The sequence below is a fragment of the Sorex araneus genome, chromosome 7, assembly GCF_027595985.1.
Source record: "Sorex araneus isolate mSorAra2 chromosome 7, mSorAra2.pri, whole genome shotgun sequence".
Lineage (NCBI taxonomy): Eukaryota > Metazoa > Chordata > Mammalia > Eulipotyphla > Soricidae > Sorex > Sorex araneus.
Window position 1 is genome coordinate 11,764,049 of NC_073308.1, and position 23,142 is coordinate 11,787,190.

Below are 23,142 nucleotides of genomic sequence, written 5' to 3' on the forward strand. Positions count from 1 at the left end.
CTCCCACCACTCTTCTCTCACCCCACCACTCTCCTCTCACCACACCCCTGCTCCCACCACTCCTCTCTCACCACACCCCTGCTCCCACCACTCTTCTCTCACCCCACCACTCTCCTCTCACCACACCCCTGCTCCCACCACTCCTCTCTCACCACACCCCTGCTCCCACCACTCCTCTCTCACCACACCCCTGCTCCCACCACTCTTCTCTCACCCCACCACTCTCTTCTCACCACAGCCCTGCTCCCACCACTCCTCTCTCACCACAGCCCTGCTCCCACCACTCTCCTCTCACCACACCCCTGCTCCCACCACTCCTCTCTCACCACACCCCTGCTCCCACCACTCTCCTCTCACCACACCCCTGCTCCCACCACTCCTCTCTCACCACACCCCTGCTCCCACCACTCTCCTCTCACCACACCCTTGCTCCCACCACTCCTCTCTCACCACACCCCTGCTCCCACCACTCCTCTCTCACCACAGCCCTGCTCCCACCACTCCTCTCTCACCACAGCCCTGCTCCCACCACTCCTCTCTCACCCCACCCCTGCTCCCACCACTCCTCTCTCACCACACCCCTGCTCCCACCACTCTCCTCTCACCACACCCTTGCTCCCACCACTCCTCTCTCACCACACCCCTGCTCCCACCACTCTCCTCTCACCACACCCTTGCTCCCACCACTCCTCTCTCACCACACCCCTGCTCCCACCACTCCTCTCTCACCACAGCCCTGCTCCCACCACTCCTCTCACCACAGCCCTGCTCCCACCACTCTCCTCTCACCACACCCCTGTTCCCACCACTCCTCTCTCACCACACCCCTGCTCCCACCACTCTTCTCTCACCACACCCTTGCTCCCACCACTCTTCCTGTCTCTCAGCATTCTTCTTCTCACTTTCTGCCTCCCATGCTTCCTGTCTCCCACTCTTCCTGTCTCTCAACACTCTTCCTCTCACACTTCCTGTTTCTCCCACACTCCCTGTCTCTCACCATGTCTTGTCTCTCAACACACTCCCTGCTCTTAGCACCGTCTCCCACACTCTTCTTCTCACACTTCCTATCTCTCACCACAAGTCCTGTGTCTCGCCACTCTTTCTGTCACACCACTCTGCCTCCCACTGCTTTTTTTTTTTTCTTTTTGGGTCACACCCGGCGATGCACAGGGGTTGCTCCTGGGTCTGTACTCAGGAATTACCTCTGGCCATGCTCAGGGGACCATATGGGATGCTGGGAATAGAACCCGGGTCAGCCAAGTGCAAGGCAAACGCCCTCCCCCTGTACTATCGCTCCAGCCCCTCCCACTGATTCTAACACTGCTCTTTCCACCCGCATGGCCTCCTCTCCAGCCACCACGCCACCGTGCTCCCTCCCCCTTCTTCACCAACTTCACCTTGCTCTTTTCCAACAAAGACCCTCAGTAAAGTCACTGTTTCTGTAACTTAACACCAGACTTGTTCTCAGTTCACACACTCCCGTTATTTCTCGTGCCCTTTCTGACCCAGTCAGTTCCTTTCTCTTTTAAGATGCCATCACTTATATTAGCACTTGTATTATTAATATTTTAGGAGTACAAGAGCACAGCACCACACCCAGCAGAGTGTCCGCATTCCTCCACCACTGTCTCTTCTCATCACCCCCACACTTAGCTGAACCAGGGTCTGCTATTAGTGGCCTCTGTTATTCCTTACTCTGCTTCTCCCCCATGTCTGAGAGAGCTGAGGTGGTATTTATCCTTCTCCCTCGACTCACTGCTCAGCCTGACACCCTCCAGCTCCATCCGAGCTGCAGCAAACTGCAAGATTTCATCTTTTCTTTTCTTTTCTTTTCCTTTCTTTTCTTTTCTTCTCTTTTCCATTCTTTTTATAATGTAGGAGCACTGCTATTTATTCAGTCATTGGATTTCATCTTTTCTTTCATCTGCTTTTGGGCCACCCCCAAGGGTGCTGAGGACTGACCCCTGGTATTGACCATCTGTGATGCCAAGTACCAAACTGGCATTGGCTGCACTGGAAGGCAGGCACCCTGTACTGTCCCTCCAGCCCAGCTATTCGACTCTGACATGATCCTACTGGAATAGTAAAAGCTGTGACAGTTGAAGACAAATATGGTGCAGCATAGATTCCAAGACAATACAGCCATGACAGGGAGCTGCTCAGAGGCAGAGCACCTGTCTTGTGTGAGAGGCCTGGATAAAATCCCAGACACCACCTGGTCCCCAGGCACCCCTGGAAGCAAGCCCCAGACAGTGAGCCAGAAGCAGCCGCTGAGCATAGCTGGGTGTGGAGAAAAAGAAGGCAGCCACGTGTGCCTGCGAGACCCTCCGGCATTCGGGGGCTGCCTGTCCTGCCACCACGTGGCACCAGCCAACATGTGGGACCCCAGCCCGTACAACTGCACCTGTGTGTCACAGAGCTGCGGGGTGGCAGCGGGGCGCAAGCTCCAGGTCAGTGCCAAGCCCACCCAGCCCTTCAGAGAAGCGTGTCTCCAAGGACTCTGGTGGGAGTGGCCTGGGGACAGGCAGTCTAGAAGGCCGGCAGGGAGAGGCCCAGGTCCTCCTGGCCCGAGCTGGAAAGAGAACACTCAAGTTCCCTGTCTGCCTCCCTACCTGGGGCCTCTCACCCGAAGTCTTCCTGTCTCTGGCTGAAGAGCTCGGCCTCTGAGAGCCACCTAAGAGCAAAACTCCCTCCCGTGACCCTTATGGCCTCCAGGGCCCAGCTGGATGGGCTCATGTCCTCTGAAGGCACGCAGGGCCGGGACCACCAGCACCAACTCAGCCGCGCCCTGGGCCTCCTGGCCACCCCCAGCGTCACTGCGAACTGTGGCGGGAGAGTCAGCACAGCGGGAGGCGCATGCCCCTCCACTCCCACCTGACGCAGGGCAGCTCTGAGCCGACGAGCACACACTGGCTGAGAAAAGAGGGGACGTGCACACGCCGAGGCGCCAGGGCCCGCCAGCGGCTGGCCTCACCTTCACCTCCTTCTCGATGTAGTCGCTCAGCAGCCGGTCGGGCTCCACGCGCTCCGGCAGGGCCAGCACCACCGTGTGCAGGGGCCGCCGCTCCGTCACCTTCTCGTGCGCCTTCTTGTCCCGGCTCTTCTCCCCTTTGAGGAACACACGTTTGAACGGCGACACGATCCCAGGCTGCAGGCAGAAAGGGCAAGGCTTGGAGCTGGTCGCCAGCGAGGCTTCATGCAGACTCGCGGGCACTCGCCGGGCACAGGCGGGGCCCATAGGCCAGGGGCTCAGACACACTGGAGCCAGGAGAGGCAGGGACAGGAGCCCAGCACCCCCTGGTTCGGCATCCAGGTCTGTCAGACACCGCGGGGGTACGGAGAGAGACCACGGCCTGAAGCCACGTCTCCTTCCCTCCTGCAGGACCGTGTCCAGCAGCCAGGGCCAAGCCCAGCGGGGTGAGACCCTCAGGACAAGGGCTCGGGGCAGGGGAGCTCAGAAGAGCCCCAGGAAGGCCTGGAGGTGCACCCCGTGCCAGGGGAGATGCCCCCAGAAGCTGGCAAGAAGAACAGGAGCCCAAACGAAAGCCCTTGCTGAGGCGAGGTGGCGGCAGGCCGCTACCGGGACTGGCTCCACTGAGAGCAGCACCTGCCACTGTGTGTGGCTCCGGGCCTGCGGACACAGGCCACACTGGTGACCCTGCGCCAGGCCCACACACCCCAGCCCTGCTGATCCCGGGCGAGTCACCACCTGCCAAGCCCGCCCAGGCGCCCGGTCCCCACGAGCACGCACAGGGGAGGACAGGGACTCCTGCATGCCCCAATGCCTAGGAGCCGCGTGTCTCCGTCCCCGCCTGCTCCTGCCACACCTCCTCCAGCCGGGGCCTGAGTCCTTGGACATAAACGAGCCCTTTCGTCCCACCAACCCACTGCAACTGCTCCCAAGACAGATGCACTGAGTGAAAGCGACACAGCAGGAGAGACAGTACAGGCATGCGTGAAGGTGCTTGCTATATGTGCCCAACCCCAATTCAACCCCTGGCACCCACATGGTCCCCCAAACCCAGAGCCAGGAGTAAGCCTTAAGTACCCTGGGTGTGGCCCAAATACCAAAATACAAAACAAAACCATGCAACAAGTCATGATTTTCACGATGGACACTGTCCAAAGACCACACCATCCCCGCCGCTCACCCCTGGGAGTCCAGGGGGTGAGGGTCCACCTTCCGGGAAATCAAGTGACCCTCGGCCGCCACCTCACTCTCCCCATTCCTGTATCCTGTGTCCTGATGGGGGCCACACCATGTCCAAAGCAGAACGGCAACTGAGGCTCCACCCTCTGGACAGGGGGTCCATTTCCCCAAAGGCCGTCTTGACCTTCCACAGACCATTGTGAACCCTGACACTGCAGATGCCGTGAGCGAGCGAACACAAGTCAACTCTATCGAGGAGGCTTTTGTGGGACACACGGACCAGCCATCAGAGATGATGCAGCAGCTCCCTCCGGGCCTCTCTGCCAACGGACAGCGAGTGGCGCCGGGCACCCACCCAGCTCACCCGCTCCAGCCCCAGCCACCAGCGGCTTCGAGCCCAGCCTTCCCGGCCAGCAGGCTCTGCCACATCCCTCTCACTGGCGGGTCCTTCCCAGCCCAGCAGGAGAGCACGGGCCTTGGGTGGGGATGTGGAGTGGAGGTCTGCTCTGTGTGCTCTGCTTTGCTTTGAACATTGTTTGGGGACTGGAGCAAGCACAGCGGGGAGGGCGCTTGCCTCACACATGGCTGACCTGGGTTCGATCCCCAGCATCCCATATGGTACCCCGAGCCCACTAGAACATAGAGTCAGGAGCCCTGAGCAGTGCTGGCTGTGGCTCCCAAGCCAAAACAAAACAAAACAAAGCGGAGAAATAACGAAATACATGTTGGCACACAGACTGAGTGAATGCCGGAAAGTTCTCCAGATCAATACGCGGCCTTTCAGGAAGGGCGAGGAGTGTTAGCTTTTGGGACACACCTGGCAAGTCAGGAACCAGCCTGGCCACTACTGGATGTGACCTCCACGGGGAGGAAGACCCTGCCCCACATCCTCTCCCAGTGGGCCAAAGGGCAGGGCCAGCTGCAGACACAGCATGGGCCCCACCCCCCGGCCCCTGGGCACTCGGGCCCAGCTCAGGTCTGGAGCAGCAGTCACTGCTGTGCAGTGGGCGGGGCGGCACCCGGGGACAGGGACACTGTGCCGGGCCAAGCCATGAGACCAGCCAGAGGTTGGCATCAGGCCTTCCTGCCTGGCAACTCCACAAAGGAACATCCCTGAAGCACAGCCAGTGGGACCCCAGCTGGGGAGGGTTCCGGGCCTGCCCATCACCTGGCATGGCCTGAGGGGCACAGGAGATCAGCCCTGGGCAGCCACGCAACATGCCAGGGTGCAGAACACAGTGAAAGTCTGACCCAAGCCCCAGCCCCAGCTCAGAGCAAGACCCCCTGCGGCCCTGACGGGGTGCCTGGGCCTTGCAGGAGGGAGCCCCGCCCGACCCAGGCACTGCCAGGGGAGGAGTCGATGGGCAGCTGGTCCCCATAGCACTCGGAACTGCGAGAGAGACACAATTCTTCAGGGCAGTCAGGGGACGAGGAAGTCCATAACAGCAAAGCAGGAAGGGCAGCAGGACACCAGCCCGGTGAGCTGCCTCCCGGAGCCCAGCACGTGACTCAGGCGGGAGGGCCAGGCACCAAAGCCCCCATCCACGCAGGGTCCGACTGGAGTCCACAGGGATGCCAATCCCCCTACGCAGGGGTGCCCTGGTCTCGTGCTCCTTGCCAGAACGGGCTCGGCACTCGCGGGGGTGCCTGGCGGCAAGTCTTCCCAGAGGTGAAGGCTGGAAGCAGCGTCAGAGCACAGGGCAGAGGGGTGAAGGCAGGGGAGGGGTGGGGGGAGGATAGGAGGACGGCTATGGAGCCTCTCAGTCCTTCCAGAACAGTCTAACAGCACCCCTTGAAGCTGAGGACTGATGCTGCGTGTTTGTGCTCAGGGTGCCAGGCGGTGCTGGGGTGGGAGCCGGGGCCCCACATGCTCCTGGTGCTGTCTCTGAGCATGGAAACGGAGGACGGGGCGGGAGAGACAGAGCAGAGGGAAGATGCTGCACAGGAGGGTCCCCGAGCACAGAGTCAGGAGCCCTGAGCAGTGCTGGCTGTGGCTCCCAAGCCAAAACAAAACAAAACAAAGCGGAGAAATAACGAAATACATGTTGGCACACAGACTGAGTGAATGCCGGAAAGTTCTCCAGATCAATACGCAGCCTTTCAGGAAGGGCGAGGAGTGTTAGCTTTTGGGACACACCTGGCAATGCTCAGGGTCACTCCTGACTCTGCTCTAGAACCACGAAAAAGCTCAGAGGAATCATGCCTGGCAGTGCTCAGGGCTCAGCCACAGCCCAGGTGAGTGCCCCCCACCGACTATCGCTCCGGCCCCAGTGCAGTTCTAAGTCATGGTGTCAGGGCCTGAGTCACGCACTCTTCACTCGACAGCACTTTCTCAGTCACTAGCGCTTGCTGTCAGCTTGGACCCTCAGTCTACAGGGGAGCAGCCTGGCACTCAACGACTCACGTCTGTGGCAGAGCTGCAGCATCTCTCTGCTGGGCAGTGCTGCCCCCGGTGCCAGCTGTGCCAAGGTCACAGGGACCCCTCCTGGCCCCAAGGACTCCAGGAACCAGTCCAGGTGCGGGCGCCACAGCTGGCCAGCCCCTCACAGCCCTGACAGCGCTTCCTGGCCTGGTCCCGGCCTGGTCCCCTTTCAGCCTGCATGCCTTGGGGAGGCACCTTGTCCTACTGTTGGTCCCAGGCCTGTGCCATGCCTGCCACACACACATTTTACCTTGTGGCCCCCTTGGCAAGCCCTGGGGCCCACACGGCCTCTGGCCGAGCAATGCTACCCTAGATCCTTACAGCATTTTCCATCTTACATCGAAACAACTTGTTCAAAATGCACCAAAGCAGCACAGCCCACACCTGCCACTCAGCACTTTCTCCTGGAAGGAGCTCTGCACAGGTCAGCCAGGCTGGCCAGCTGACAGGCTGCCTTCAACAGGCGAGGCTCAAGCCCACTCAGCTCACTGGGGCATGACGGGGCTCCTGAACTGAGGTCACTTTCCCCAGAACACCGGGCTTTCAGCACGGCTCTGTGCCATCAGGAATGGAGACAGGCACTGGGAGCCCAAGGGGTGCGACAGTGTCCTGCCCTCTCTCCGGGGTCCAAACCTTACAGGACACTGCAAGACAGGTTTGATTTCACCAATCACATAAAACTGCCCCACCAAATACTTCTCCATGTGCAGATTTTTTTACTAAACATTTCCCTGGTCTTTGTAAGGTCTAGTACTCAGCAGCATCTGATGGGCACTCGACAGCTGTCCAGATGGAGAGACGGAGCCTCTGTTCCACCCACGGCCACGGCCAAGGCTGCCCGCTCAGGAATGCCGCAACTGTAACCTGTCATCTGCAGCCACAGCTGGGGCCTTCCGGACACTCCCGCCAGCTGGGGCGAGTGCCAGGCCAGGAGCCCAGTTGCCCAGTGCAGCCCTGGACCAGGCCCATCTTCATTCCAGTTAACACCCAGAACACAAACTAGCAAAAAAAAAAAATTAGTACCCTGCTTAGGTGCTACAGAGGCCAAAACATAAGTACCCACTGGACTCCAGGCACTCTACCATGGCCCAGGTTTGCACTCTGGACACGGCGTGAACCAGACATGAGGGTGCTCTCCAGGGGGAGCTGAGGGCTGGCGCCCTCCACCCTCCCCTCCCCCTCCCATTTTGGGGCCACACCAGCAGTGCTCAGACTCTGCACTCAGGGTGCCAGGGCTGGGCCTGGGTGGGCTACTGTACTAATGCTATTTCCTGACCTTGGCCCGAAGCCTCTTCCCGTTCAGATTTGCATGTTTGCCGGCTGACTCCAACCCCCCGAGGATGAGTTTCCCCAGCACCCATGCAGCCACCCCATGCTAAGATGGGCAAGTAACCACCCACGGACGGGCCTCAATCTGACACCATCCATCAGGAACCACCTGCTGCGAGACCGTGACCAGCCCCACCCTGCACCCACCTGGGCAGACTCCCCCAGGGCCCGCCATGTGGGAACCCTGCGAGCGCACCCACCTCGCTCTCCATGGAAGGCGCCTGGAGAGTCTGTCCGGGCGGTTCCTCCCGACCTGGCTGCCGGCAGACGCCCTCTGCAGAACAAGTGAACAAACAGGAAGCCGGGCCCCTGAAACCACACGTCTTCTCACAAGCTCTGCAGCGAGAGCTGAGGTGCGGGAGCGTCAACATCTGCTCTGGAGGCGCAGAGAGAGCCCCCGTGAGGCCGCCCCACGCCCCAGCAGAACGCAGCAGCACGGCTGGGAACAGCTTCCACCGAGTGTCCCAGGAGCCTGACTGGCCGGGAAGGACGGTGGGACCCCACCAGCAGGATGAACAAAACAGCCGCTTTTTGCACATGAAGCTACTGCTCGGGGGGGATTCAGTCCCACGGGACAAAGCGTGGTCATCCCTGATGCTGAAGAGACAGTTAAACACAGGGACTCAGGCCCCCGCCACCCCCGCAGGAAGCAGCACCCCACACGGACAGGGGGCCTTCCCTCCACGCGCACCCTCCGCCTCTCGGGCCCTTCCTTCCTAAAAGCCACCTGAAGAGTGGACCAGGGTGCCTGTCTCCACTATGGACATTGGGGAGGGAACCAGAAGGGCGGCAGAGACGCCATTTCCACCAGGTGCCCATGAAGCAGAAAATTCTTCCACACGCCGTTGCCTCCACGGGGAAACTAAGGCCAGGAGAGCAAGGCTGTGACACTAGCCAGCCCTGCTGTCCATCCCAGACGCATGAGGCCAGAGGCAGCTCGTGCGCCCCCACCCCCCATGAGGTAAGCACTGCATGTGTGGCCCACAAACCAGAGCCCCCAGGAGGCAGGGAAAGGTCCTGGACACAGGGCAGGTGCAGCGGGGGGGGGGGGGGGGGGTGCGCTGGGACACTCAGTGGCACCTGAAAAACCTGCCCTACGGCCATGGGTGTGGCCCAGGAGCAGACAACCTGATGACTGCGGCCCTGGATTTGACCCTCAGCACTGCAGAAGAAATGAAAGAAGGGCCATAGAGACAGTACAGCAGGCAGCACAGCCAGGTGTGAGCCCTGAGCACAGGGCCAGGAGTAAACTCCGAGCACAGAGCCAGGACTGAGCCCCAAGCCCAGCCAGCAGTGAGCACTGAGCAGAGCCAGGAATGAGCACTGAGCCCAGAGCTGGGAGTGAGCCTGAGCACAGAGCCGGGAGTGAGCCCTGAGCAAAGCTGGGTGTAGCTCCACAACAAATTAAAATAGAAGAGAAAAAGAATCACACCCACAGACGCAGCTGTGACAGAAAAGCTAAAACAAGAGAAGGAGCTGCGCTGAGGTGTTCTGCTCTGTGGGATCCAGTCCGCAGGGTGCTCGGATACCACCACTCACCCCCGGCCTAAGCATGGCCTCACCCCCACAGAAAGGGAAGAAACTGCAAATGTGACTGTCAGAAGGAAACGGGCAGTGACACACGGAGCCAGAGCTGTGTGCACACACCCCCAACACACAGGCCACTCCGACAGCTGGTGGCCCCGGCACTGCCAGGCTGGGCCCGGGCACCGCAGGAACAGTTCCACCACAGCACCCTGCTGGCAGTGGCCAGAAATTTGTTGTCTTGTCTTTTTTTGGGCTCACACCTGGTTACTCCTGGCTCTGCACTCAGAAATTACTCCCAGTGGTACCCAGGAGCCCGTATGGGATGTTGGGGGATCGAACCCAGATTGGCTGCGTACAAGGCTCTACGTGCTGTACTATTGCTCTGGCCCTAATATGTATTCACGTATATAATTGGGGGGGGGCCACACCCAGTCATGCTCAGGGCTCACTCTTGTCTGCATTCAGGGATCACTCCTGACAGCTCAGGGGGCCACATGGGGGTAGGGATGGCACCCAGGTTGGCGGTGTGCAAGGCGAGCACCGAACCCCTTGTATTAACACCAGCCCTGTAACAGTTCTCTATACAATGTACATTTTTTTCTCCCTTTATGTAATACATAATTACACTTTTGCCTCTTGGGCCACAGAAACTGAAACACTTCTTATCTAGTTCAGGGGTAAGCCACCTTCATGCACGCTTGACCCCAGTCTGACCCCTGGCACCCCACACTGCCCCCCAAGAGAGCCAGCAGTGAGCCCTGAGCACTGCAGGGTGTGACCCCAGAAACAAAAACAAATTATCTGGTCCTTTATAAGTTTGCCAACCCTGTCCTAGCACAGCAAAGGAGAAGATAAAACCCTGGATGCTGGGAGAAAGACGAGAGTGTGGAGGTAGGCGACAGGGTCAGCGCCCCAGAGGAACACAGGGAGGAGGGCACGGGAGAGCCTGTGGGAGGGACGAGGAACCCAGATGGGAAGCGCGCCATGTGCCTGAGGGGCAGGCGTGGGTTCAACCCCCGGCGTCCCACCTGGTCCCAAGCCCACAGGAGTGAGCCCTGAGTGCAGAGCCAGGAGCCAGCCTGGGCAGCACCGGGTGTGCCCCCAAACAAAAGCTGTGGCCGAGTGAAGAGATCGAGCAGGGCCGCCAACACTGCAGGCTCCCGCGGGACATCAGAGCCTTCCCACAGAAACCTGCGAGAAGTCACGGGAGGAAAATCTCCGGACAGGCGAGTTTCAGCCTGTGCCGCGAACTCCCCACTCTCTCATCCCAGGAGGTGACTAAGTGCAATGGTAAAAAGGCCGACTCCAAGCGAGTTTAGAACCCAACAATCTAGTGTAGAAAAATAAAATAAAAACCCAGGATGGCAACTGCACAGTGAGCCAAGACAGCGCTCAGCGGACAGCAGCCCAGCAGAGGGCGGCAGCGGGGCCGGGCCCGGCCCGGGGACGCGACTGTTCTCTGCTGCAGGACAGAGCACAGAGCACTCAGGGTGGAGCACGACCATTCTCTGCTCCAGGACAGAGCACAGAGCACTGGGGCAGAGCACAGCCACTCTCCGCTCCAGGACAGAGCACAGAGCACTGGGGCAGAGCACAGCCACTCTCCGCTCCAGGACAGAGCACAGAGCACCCGGAACGAACACCCAGGGTGGAGCACGTGGCTGACCCCCAGGCACCATGGTCAGCAGGAAGTGCAGTGGGCAGAGCCGAGCCCAGCACGGGGGACAGCAGCCACCTGATGAGGCCCCTCCGCAGACGTGGCGCCCTCGGCAAGGCTGACCCGCGTGCCCGGCACCAGTGAACACACTTCACGATGCAAAAGATCAGAAACGCAAATCGACAGCGCTAACTTACAAGGCATCTGACAGGCTGTTCCCATCAGGCATACTTGCATTTTTTCCCTTACATGAAAAATCTTGGTTTCATTATTGTTTCTTGGGATAATCTGGACCACAAACCTGGTACAGCTCAGGGCTGACACAGACCAGGCACAGCAAGAGCCTTGATCCCCACAGTCAGCCTCTGACCATCAAGTAACTTTTTTTTTAATTAAAGAAAATTAACTGAGGAGGGGATGAAGTGATAGCACAGTGGGGAGGGCATTTTCCATGCATGCGGCTAAACCTGTGTTCGAGTCCCAGCATCCCCATATGGTCCCCTGAGCCCCACCTGAAGTGCGGAGCCAGGTGTGGCCCAAACAACAAGCAAACAGAACGAACTGGTGAGCAGGTTCAGCAGTGGGGCACAGGCCTGGAGGGACCGACACGGACCCTAACCCCAGTACCACCAGGGCCCACGCAGCGCCAGGTACCGCCCCGGAGACCCCAGCACTGCGGGGCCTGAGACCCCTGCCCTGAAGCCACCAGGCGGCCTGGCTGGACCCCTGCACTCCACGAGCAGCAAGCCCCATGCAGCACCGAAGCCCAACACTAAGAAAGAAGCAGCCGCGTGGCAGTACAGCAGGAAGGACTCTTGCCTGGCACATGGCCCAGGTTTGGTCCCTGGCACCACGAAGGGTCCCCTGGGCCCCACCAGAAGTGAGCCTGAGCACCACTGGGGTGACCCCAAAACAAACAAACCGCCCCCCCCAAATAAAAAGTTAAGTGATGAGTTTTACAAAGGACAGATAATTGGGCCACAGAGATCGCACAGCGGGGATGGTGCTGGCCCTGAACACAGCTGACCTGAGTTCCAGCCCCGGCATCCCAGATGGTGCCCGGGCCCTGACAGGAGCGACCCCTGAGCACAGAGCCAGGAGTCAGCCCTGAGCACTGCCAAGTCCGGCTCCAAACTGAAAGTACAGAGAGATCACGTGCATGCTGGCTTCTGCCCCACGGCCTTCTCTCCTTACAGGGCCCCCAACCAACTCTGGCAAAAACAAGCCTCAAGGGGCCAGAGGTCAGAGGGCAGGGGGGCGGGGCTAGGGAAGACGTCAGGCACAGCAGATGGAGCCCTGAGCCTCCCCCCACCCCAGCTGGGTGTGACCTGGGCCCTAACCACCAGAGAGTGGCCCCAACAAAGCCAGGGCCTGACCCAGCAGACAGCAGCCCCCTACCCCCCTCGTCAGCCGGACCCTGCCAGCCTGATCGCCAATAAGGAAGTATCACTGGGGTCCACAATACAAAGTGTGGGGGGTGGGGAGGAGAAGTCCTCCGCAAGCTCTCACTGAGTTCAGGGTGCCCCAGGCAGCCCCCCTCCCCCTGCCGCCCGGGTCCTCCCCGCAGCCCCCTTGCAGGCCCCAGGCACTGCCTGGTGCCTCCTCAGTCCTGCACACCATGCTGTTATTATTATCATAGTTGTGGTTTGGGGCCACACAGCAGTGCTCAGGCTTCTCCTGGCTCTGCACTCAGGCATCACCCCTTGTGGGGCTCAGGGGACATGGGGTGCTGGGCACTGAGCCCGGGTTGGCCGTGTGCAAGGCAGGAGCCTCCCGCTGCACTGTCGCTCAGGCCCAGGACCCCACGTTGCTCTACTATTTTCTGCAGTTTTATTTCACTGATAACAGCTGCCATCGAGGAGGACCATGGGACCTAGCAGGGGGTAGGCAGCACCCTAGGGCACCTGCGAACTGCGTCACACTCAGCTCACCAGGTCTGCAGGAGGCTCAGGTCCCCCCACCCAGCCTCCGTGTCCACAGGCCCTGTGTCCCAGCCCTCTGCCGGCCCTAAGCCTGTGAAAGGAGTGTTACCTCTTCCCAAGAGACTGGTCTGCCTGGCTGGTACCCCAGGGGGCTCGCCATGACAGTGTGTAGCACCCCCTGGGAGCCCTGTGCCCTCGCCACTTGGCAGAAGTCACCACCACCACGTGACATTTCAGCCGGCATCGTTTTCTTCGTCATCCGTCTCGGCGTCTGAGGACGGCGTTTCTATACACACTGGCTGCGCTTCTGAGCCTTGCACTGGGAGCTGGGGGGCACGCGGTGCCCAGCACAGCTCCAGTTAGGCTGGCCTGGACTGATTTCCCCTGAAGAACGAGTCAGGCTGTCCTAATTCTTTCGCTGAGTAACTCTGAATGGTGCCCCTAGATCCCACGGCGCCTCTGGGTCTGTTCCATTTCTCTGGGGGGAGTGGGGGAATGTTGCTTTCTGTCTGCTTTTAAATTCTTGGGTTCTGGATTTGGGCCACACCTGGTGGTGGACAGAGCTTACTCCTGGCTCTGTGCTCAGTCCAAACACAATCAGAACCCACCTCCTGTATCTTATCTCGCTCCCTTCTTCCACTGTCCATCCATACTGGCCTTCCACAAACAATCCAAACCATTACTGCTTCAGGGCCATCCCAGTTTTTTCTGTCTGATGATTCTGTTTGTTCTGTTTTGGGGCCACACTTGGCGATGCCCGAGAGACACACGGGACGCAGGCGATTCAACCCAGGTCGGCTGTGCGCGAGGCAAACGACCTCCCCAGTGCTCGACTCCAGCCTCTCCCTGGTGTTCTGACCCCAGCCCTTCCATTACACAGTTGCTCGTTATCATGAACTTATCTTCTATATCTCAGAAAGAACAGACGTGTGTTGGGGCTGGAGTAATAGCACAGAGGGTAGTGTGTTTACCTTGCACACAGCCGACCCGGGTTTGATTTCCAGCATCCCATGTGGTCCCTGAGCCAGGGGTAATTCCTGAGTGCAGAATCAGGAGTAACCCCTGGGCATCTCCAGGTGTGACCCCCCCCCAAAAAAAAGGGTAAAATAAATAAATAAATAAATAAATAAATAAATAAATAAATAAATAAAGAGGGCAGGTGGTCATTTAAAAAAAAAAAGTGTGGATGCTCTGCTCTCGACCCTCAGGCCTTGGGGCGTGTGCACCCAATCCTGGGGCCTTCCCGCCCGACCCTGTCACTGTGGGGCAGCTAGCCTGGCCCAGGGGGCTCAGGGAAGCCTGGGGGCATGGGGGACCTCACGGTGGAGCTCAGCCCCTTCCTGCCGCTGCACGGTCAGCTGGAGGCGAAAGCTGGGGCTCCCAGAGTCACTCGTGTCCACTCACTGTGCCCCCGCCTGCCTACCCACGGCTCTCCCAAGGGTTACGGCTTCCGAAGGCGCATGCTCTGACCAGCCACGTGTGCGAGGGGCTTGCTCAGCCTGAAGAGACCCTGGCCTTAAAAGGCAGGTTCCTACAGACAGACGGGAACTTGCCTCTTAAACTGCAAATTCTTCTTAAATTTTCCCTGTTTTGTTCATGTACGGGGAGCACCCTGCAGTGTGGGGCTGTCCTGACCTGCAGCCAGAGTGCTCCGGGGCCCACGCAAGCCGGGGCAGACACACGCAGGCCAGCGCCCTCCCCAGCCCTGCTCTGGCCTTGTCCCTGCCCTGTCCCTGTCCTGTCCCTACCTCTGTCCTGTCCCTACCCGGGCCACCCCTGTCCCTACCCTCCGTCCTGTCCCTGCCCCGACCTGTCCCTGCTCCAACCCTGTCCCTGTCCCTACCTCTTCCTCTTCTCCCATCCCTGCTAATATTTTTCACGTTACTACAGCCCCTTCCCCTTGTTCACTAGTGAATTTTGAGTAAAAGGAAACTCCTGCATCTCCCAGTTACTGAAGATTTCACCATGTTTGCCTAGTCTTTTATGGCTTAATTAACTTGTCTTTAGCTGTTGTCTTTATTTTAATCTCTGGGTCATAAGCCGTTTCCCCTGGGGTAAAACAGGAAGAATGTACTGAATGATAATTCTTTGTCTCAACCTACCCTGCTACCCACGACGGCTAAGATTCATTTCAGGGCTGGGGTGTACAAAGGGCTGTGCTGCCGGCTCTGCTGTCCCCAGGCCCCAGGCTGCCTGTGGACACCCTCCCTCTAAACACAGGCAGGTGGACAGCGTGGACATGCGGGAACGTGCCTTTCATGCAACTGACCCAGGCTTGATCCCCAGCACCCCAGAGGGCCCCTTGGACCCACCAGGAGTGACCCCAGAGCCAGCAGTCAGTCCTGAGCGCTGCTGGATGCGGCGCCAAAACCAAACCCCCGAGACTTCCCGTGCCGAGGGCTACTCTCCCACAGCTGCTGGAAGTGGCTTCCTGACAGTCCATGCCGGACAGCCCCAGGCCCTGCCGTCTCCCCGCGTCTTCCTGGTGGCTCCTAACACTCTGCGGCCCAGTTCAAGAAAGGGCCTCTGCTTCCGTGTCGCAATACAGACTCGGGAAGAAAGGACCTGAGCCAGGGCCTGACCCGCCGGCGCTGCAGGGCCTTGCGTGGACGCCTGGACATTCCTCCTGTTCTGACCGAGGCACGGCCTAGGACACGGAATGCCACCTTCTCCTCTGACACCATGCGAGGCCCAGGGGCTGCAGAGCTGGGAGGGGGACAGGGGCAGGGCGGTCTCACCTGTGCCCGCCCCACCTTTATGCCCAAGGAACGCAGCCTGGCAGCACGGACGGAAACACCTGAGTCTAGGACCAGAGCGAGAGCACAGTGGGAAGGGCATGGGTTCAATCCCAGCACCCATGTGGCCCCTGAGCACCCTGGGGTTGACTCCTAAGCACAGAGCCAGGAGGAAGCCCTGAGCACTGGAGGGTGTGGCCCCAGAAACAGAAGGAAGAAGAAACACCTTCAATTCTGGCTGCCTCTGGCTTCGGGTCCCTCCTGGGCAGTGGAGCTGTCAGAGACCTCATGCTGTGGCCAGGCGCCTCCGTTCCCCAGGTGAGGCTGCAGCCTAGGGACCAGGTGTGGGGGACCCATCCAGGGAGGCCTCCTGAAAGCGGCCAGTACCCCAGGCACTGCCAGATGGCAGTCCCAAGCTGCGGGGGGGTGGGGGGACAGAGGTCACTAGCTAGCAGAAACCCCCAACCAGCCTCTGCTCACAGCCCGCACAGCCAGCCTGCCCCTCGCAGTCACTCAGACCCCTCCAGAACCTTCTGGAAGAAAACCAAGCACCTTGGGAAGACAAAGACGCGGCTGCTATGTCATAGCTGGCAGTGTCACACCGGCCTTGCCCAGTTAGGGCCCACAGTGTACACAGCGGCGAGTGCCACTGCAAGCAGTGGGACACTCGGGGCAGGGGGCACTGGGCACAGACGCACACCAGGATGAGAGCTGTGTCCACTTCCCCAGGCCACCTGGGGCCACTGAGAGTGTACCCCTAGCCAGCACAGAGCGGCCTCCAATACCTGGGGGCTAGGAGGAGCAGGCCCTAGGGCCCCGCGGTGTCACCGCAGGCTGCAACTCTCGCTCCCCAGGTACTGGCAACCCCTGAAGGCAGCACGCAGGAACCACCCAGGAGGGAAGGGACAGCGGGGAGGACAGAGGGCCAGTGAGGCCACAGGGAGACAGGCGGCACCTGGCTGGGCAGGAGCATGGGGGCCCATGCACAGCGACCCCCGACAAGGTCTCATCAAGTTGCATCTCTGCAAGGTGGAGCAACCCCAGAACCACACTGGGATGTGGGAAGTGCAGCAGACCCAGAGCGGCAAAGGCAAGGCCAGCTGAGCACCAGGAACAGGAGGCCAGGTCCCCCCCCCACCTGTCACCCTGCGCCAGGCGTGCCCCCCCCCACCTGTCAATGGGGAAAAACTAAACACCTTCCCTCTATGATCAGGAACAAGACAAGGCTGCCCACTCTCACCACTTCTGTTCAATATGGTACTGGAAGTACTTGCCAAAGCAGTTAGGCAAGAAAAAGATATTAAGGGCATCTAGATAGGAAAGGAAGAAGTCAAGCTCTCACTGTTTGCAGATGACATGATACTATTATTTAGAAAATCTTAAGACTATCAAAAAACTCCTAAAAACAACAGATTTGTATAATAAAATTACAGGCATGCTACAAAATTAATGTATAAAGGTCCGTGGCTTTCTTATATACAAATAATGATAAAGAAGAGAGATATTAAAAAACAATCCCATTCAAAACTGTACCTCAGAAAATCAAGTACTTTAGAATCAGTTTAACTTAAGAGGTGAAAGTCCTATACAAAGAAAACAAAATATTACTTTAAGTTGTAAAAGAGGACAAGAGGAAATAGAAGCACATCCTCTGGTCATGGACTGGGAGGATTAACATCAAAATGGCAATACTCCCCGAGCATTGTACAGACTCAATGCAATCCCTAATCGGATACCCATGACATTTTCAAAGAAACAGATCAAACACTCCTGAAATTCATATTTAAACAAATATGAACAATAAACCCCCCTTAAATAGCTAGAGCAAACCTTGGGGAAAGGAAGATGGGAGGCATCACTTAACACAACTTCAAACTGCCCTAAAATAGCATGGTACTAGAATAAAGACAGATCTTCAGATCAGTGGAATAGAGCTCAATACCCTGACACAGACTCTCATGTATATGATCATTTAGCCTTCAATAAAGGAGCAAAATATATTAAGTGGAGTGAGGAAAGCCCCTTCAACAAGTGGTGCTGAAAACTGGTCATCTAAGACCAGGCACAAAAGTCTAATATTTGTGCATTTTAAATTTAAATTTAATATTAAAATTTTTAAACTAAAAATAGTAAATTTAAATATTTAAATTTAAATATTGTACACAAATATTTAATATCTCTTTTGTGCAAAAAAAGTCCACAAAATGGACTCAGGACCTCAATGTCAGTTTGGAAGCCATAAGGTGCACAGAGGAAAATGTAGGCAGAACTCTCCATGACAGTGAAGCTGAAGGTATCTTCAGGGTGAAACACCACTGACCAAGCAAGTGAAAGGAAAGATAAACAAATGGGACCACAGTAAGAAGCTTCTGCACCTCAAAGGAAATGATGCCCAGGATGTGAAGAATGGGAGAAACTATTTATCCAACACTCATCTAATAAGGGATATATCAAAGATACACAAGGCACTGATAGAACTTGACAATAAAAAAAAAAAATTCCAACCCCATGAGAAATTCGAGAAGAAATGAACAGAAACTTACTCAAAGAAGAAATACAAATAGCCAAAAGACATATAGAAGAATGCTCGACGCCACTAATCAGGGAAATACAAATCAAAACAAAAGTGAGGGGCTGGAGCGATAGCATAGGGGGTAGGGCATTTGCCTTGCATGCGGCCGACCCGGGTTCGATTCCCAGCATCCCATTTGGTCCCCTGATCACCGCCAGAAGTAATTCCTGAGTGCAGAGCCAGGAATAACCCCTGTGCATCACCAGGTGTGACCCAAAAAGCAAAAAAAAAAAAAAAAAAAAGTGAGATATCATCTTGTATCACAAACACTAGCACACAATGAAAAGAATAGGAACAACCAGTGCTGGCGTGCGACATTCCTTAAAAATCTAAGAGCTGAGCTTCCATTTTACCCAGCAACATTATTTCTTAGAATATACCCCAAGGGCCCAGAAACAAAATGGAGAAAAGATATTTGACCCTATCTATGTTCCCTGCAGCACTATCCACAATAGCCAAATGTAGAAACAACCCAAGTGTCCACGTGGTACATCTGTCACTGTCATCCCGTTGTTCATAGATCTGCTCAAGTGGGCACCAGTAATGTCTCCATCATGAGACCTCTCGTTACTGTTTTTGGCATATCAAATATACCACGGAGGGCTTGCCAGGCTCTGTCATGCGGGAGGGATACTCTAGGTAGCTTGCTGGGCTCTCCAAGAGGGGTGGAGAAATTGAACCCGGGTCATCCGCGTGCAAGGCTATACATAGTTTAATTCAAACTTATTTCAGATGGATACCAGGAACTGCCTTTTAAAAAAAATGCCATGGGGCTGGAGAGATAGCACAGTGAGAAGGATATTTACCTTGCACGTGGCTGACCTGGGTTTGATTCCCAGCATCCCATATGATCCCCTGAGCACCGCCAGGAGTAATTCCTGAGTGCAGAGTCAGGAATAACCACTGTGCATCTCCAGGTGGGACCCAAAAAGAAAAAATAAATAAATAAAATAAAAAGAATGCCATATACAGAAAACTAAACAAAGCAAATCAAAGGTATCACACTTGTTATAGCTTAATAAAAATAGTGCCTGACAATCAGAATATACTGGCTAAAAGTTTTTGTTTAAAAAAACCCTAAGGCAGTTTATTTTAGAGATGACTGTTTCTTCTGTTTCTAATGTCACTGTCGCTGTCACTGTCATCCCACTGTTCATCGATTTGCTCAAGCGGGCACCAGTAATGTCTCCATTGTGAGACTTGTTACCGTTTTTGGCGTATCCAATACGCCATAGGTAGCTTGCCAGGCTCTGCCGTGCGGCAGGCAGGATACTCTCAGTAGCTTGCCGGACTCTCCGAGAGGGGCAAAGGAATCGAACCCGGGTTGACCACGTGCAAGGCAAGTGCCCTACTGCTGTGCCATCGCTCCCTCTCCGTTTCTAATAGAATACTAAAATATTCTATTTTATAATATAGCTTCTAAATAAGAAGAACATGTTTTCGTTCCTCTCAACTTCTCAGACCAGCAGGAAGACAAGTCTCAGAATCCCATGAGGCTTAAATCTGCAACAGTTCAGCCAGCATTATTTCCTTGGATTAAACCTCACGCCCATGATGGTGGTGAGGAAGAAAGCTGTAAACAGTGACAGTCTGATGTGTCGCCTGTCGCTGGAGACACGGTAAACTCCATAGGTGGCTAGAAACCCCACGCCAAGGCCAGCAATCAGAGACGGAACACCCCTTTTCCTTTATATCCCAAGAAGCTTCCAAATGTCAAAAGTGCTGCATACCAAAAACCAATTAAAGTCCACTGGCCCTGACGCAACTCTGCAGCCCTAGGCGGACGGGCGAAAAAGCCAGGGCCAGCTGCAAGCAATGTGGCTGCTGAGGCCTGGAGACAGGGCCCCGCACTGGCGCCTTCCGATTCGGCGCCACCTTCGCACGCTACACATGGACTATTACTCAGCCATAAGAAAAGATAAAGGCGCGCAGTTTGCTGCCACGTGGAGGGCCCTGGAGAGGAACATGAGAGTGACAGGACACAGAATGGTCTCTCTCATAGCGGGTATAAGGAAACATAGCGGGGAATAACGAGTACCCAGAGGCAATGGAAACAAAGGCCGAGAGCTGGTCTTCAGAAGCAAACAGGCCTCCTGGGGGCCGGGGTACGGGAGGGGTGGAGGGGAAGCGGTCAGCTGGGAGGAGGTGGTCTGAAAGGGGGAGAAGTGTCGTGTAGGAAACCGGATCAGCAACAGGATTGTAAATCACAGTGCAAAAACCTTATTTAAAGAAAAAAAAAGCTCCTCTCGTAGAAGCAGCTGGTGGGAGGGAGGGGATGGGGGCCGGGGACACTGGTGGAGGGACAGTTCCTGAAACACGGAGCCTGAAACCCAGTCATCTCACGGTGACTAAACTAAAAATACATATGCTCAAATATGGAACACTGGTAAAGATGTGCCGGAGCATTTAAAATACTCTGTTCCAATCCAGCGACTGGGAGGGGGCGTGGCCACGTCTGCAGTGCTCAGGGCGGTGCTGGTGAACTGGGAGCTGAGCCATCTCTCTGGCCCCTTAGTTTGGGCTGTTTTTTGTTTCAATTTTCAGGCCACACCCAACAGTGCTCAGAGCTTACTTCTGACTCTGTGCTCAGGTGTAAAAAACTAAAGCGCGCCAGAGGGGCGCGTGTACTCTCGGGTTCTCTGGGTGGCTCCGTCTCACTGCCCACGTCCGGTGCTCCAGAACCGCTGTGTGTGCTGTCGGTCGAGGGCAGGCGACGGAAGGAAGAAGGCCAAACTGGTTGCTCGATCAGTTTATTTCGTTCTCTCTGCTTCTCCAGAGTCTCGCGCCCCACTGCCCCACAGTCTTAGTTTATATAGCAAATTACATAGGGCAGTGGTACAAAGGTGGGTTTAACATCAACAAATCAGCAAAGAAGGCTAAGACCATTTCTTGAGGAGATTAACAAAATCTCATCTAGGGAAATCTCATCTAAGGAGATCCACTCAAGGGAGTGATTCCAAACAAGGGTGTGTCAGGGTGTGAGCTAGTAATCTGCTTAAATAGTTACAGTAAATTTATTTACTAATATTTCTAATATTTCTAGCAATGTCATTCTGTATGAGCACAGTAAGAGATATAAAGTTTGGTTCTTCCTGAGGACATCTCACTATACAGTCCTCAGGCCAGGTTAATTTTCCTAACCCCAGCAGGGTCCTAGTCTCTCGTTACCTTTAGATCATGACAGCATTGTCCATGATCATGCCCTCAACATATAGTTGAGTATTGTGGCGCTTTGGCCTGGCCTATCTCGATGCCAGGGTAGCACATAACTCACCACTTGCCCTGGATCCATCCTGTCCCTGTCAGGATCCTGCTTTTGGGGTGTTAGGAACTGAGGGCAACTGAGTTAAGAAAGCAGATGCCCAGGAGTAAATATTATTGGAGTCAATCAACTCCCAAATTACAAGCACAATACTGTTTTCCTGTGTCCATACAGAAAGGACATTGCTTTAAGGTAAACTATGCAAAAGGTACTAACTTACAATACAAGTTCAGGATCCTGAGAAGAATCTAATCTTACAGAATCTGATTAGGAAAAGGTGATTAGCTGGTTGGGAAGGAGGATGCAGAGAAGAGTTTACAGATAAGACAAAGGAATGGAAGTGTCTCCAGAGTACTTAAACCTAAACGCCTTGTGGCAAGGGAGGAGGGATAAACCAGTGTTATCCTACACTCAGGGAACCATGTGGGATGGCAGGGATGACCAAGGTGAGCCACGTGCAAGGCAAGTGCCTGCCCTACCCACTGTACTATCTCTCCAGCCCCTGTCCTCTAGATTTTTGTTTTAATTTTTTTTGGGGGTGGGGAATGAGTGGGGGTGTCAGGCCATACAGATCCATATGCAGGAGCCATTCCTGGCCATGCGCAAGAGACCAATCATAGACTGGCCAAAGCGAGACTACACCTACACCCTGACCCATCTCTCCGCCCTGCTCCATCTCGGCCGGCCGCACTTCCCTTCTTTTGCTGTCATCGCACACTCTGGCTACAATGATCACACCCCGTTTTGGGAGGGGGCACCAAACAGCCCCTGGGATCATACTCAGGCTTGCAGGTGCCCTTGCAAGCCAGGCGACTCTGCCACTGTCCCTCGGTCCCTGCCATTTACTCTGAAATGTAGCAGAAAAATAAGAGGGTAGAGGAATGACTCTGGAGAAAAGCAAAAGGGCAGGACTCGATGGCAGTCCCGATGGCAGGTGGGTGAGAACTGTTGGAGACACTCTCCCAACTATGGTGGCACTGGACACTGACACCATGGGACGCCGCGGCTGAGGGCAGGGAGCAGTGAGTCTGACAGTGCTAAGCCTGAAAAAACAGCTCCGGACAACCTTGACTATGGGACAGATACACAGGGAAGGCTCCGGCAGACTCACTCGGGCCGCCGCAACCTCGCACACAGCAGGAGCAGCACGGAGAGGCCCAAGGGGGCCAGGACTGAGACCTGGACAGCACAGGCCCGAGCCAGCCTTTGGGCGAGTGCAGCAGGGAACTTCCAAGCTCAGTCTGAGCACTTCCAGCGAAGCCTCCCCCTCCTGCTTTCAGAACTCTGCTTCCTGGGGCTGGAGCTATAGCACAGCGGGGAGGGCGTTTGCCTTGCATGCGGCCGACCCAGGTTCGATTCCCAGCATCCCATATGGTTCCCCGAGCACCAGCAGGAGTAATTTCTGAGTGCAGAGTCAGGAGTAACCCCTGAGTATCGCCGGGTATGACCCAAAAAGCAAAAAAGCAAAAAAAAACCCTCAGAACTCTGCTTCCTGGCGTCCAGTGGTGGCTCACCTCTCGGCAGACAGAAGCCTGGACGGCAGGCTCCCCCCACACTGGGAATCCA

At 56.3% G+C, this 23,142-nt stretch overlaps 1 protein-coding gene across 4 annotated transcripts in view; it reads right to left on the bottom strand.

The window, feature by feature from the left end:
* Window positions 1-23,142, bottom strand: part of CCM2 (CCM2 scaffold protein) — a 41,055-nt gene that overhangs the window by 10,129 nt on the left and 7,784 nt on the right. For 3 of the 4 annotated variants that reach the window (XM_055144823.1, XM_055144822.1, XM_055144821.1), the window contains exon 2: window positions 2,975-3,148. In XM_055144823.1, coding sequence (XP_055000798.1) covers window positions 2,975-3,148 — 174 coding nt within the window. Of the gene's footprint in view, window positions 1-2,974; window positions 3,149-8,101; window positions 8,176-23,142 lie in introns of all 4 variants that reach the window. The other variant, XM_012935479.2, reaches the window with a different exon arrangement.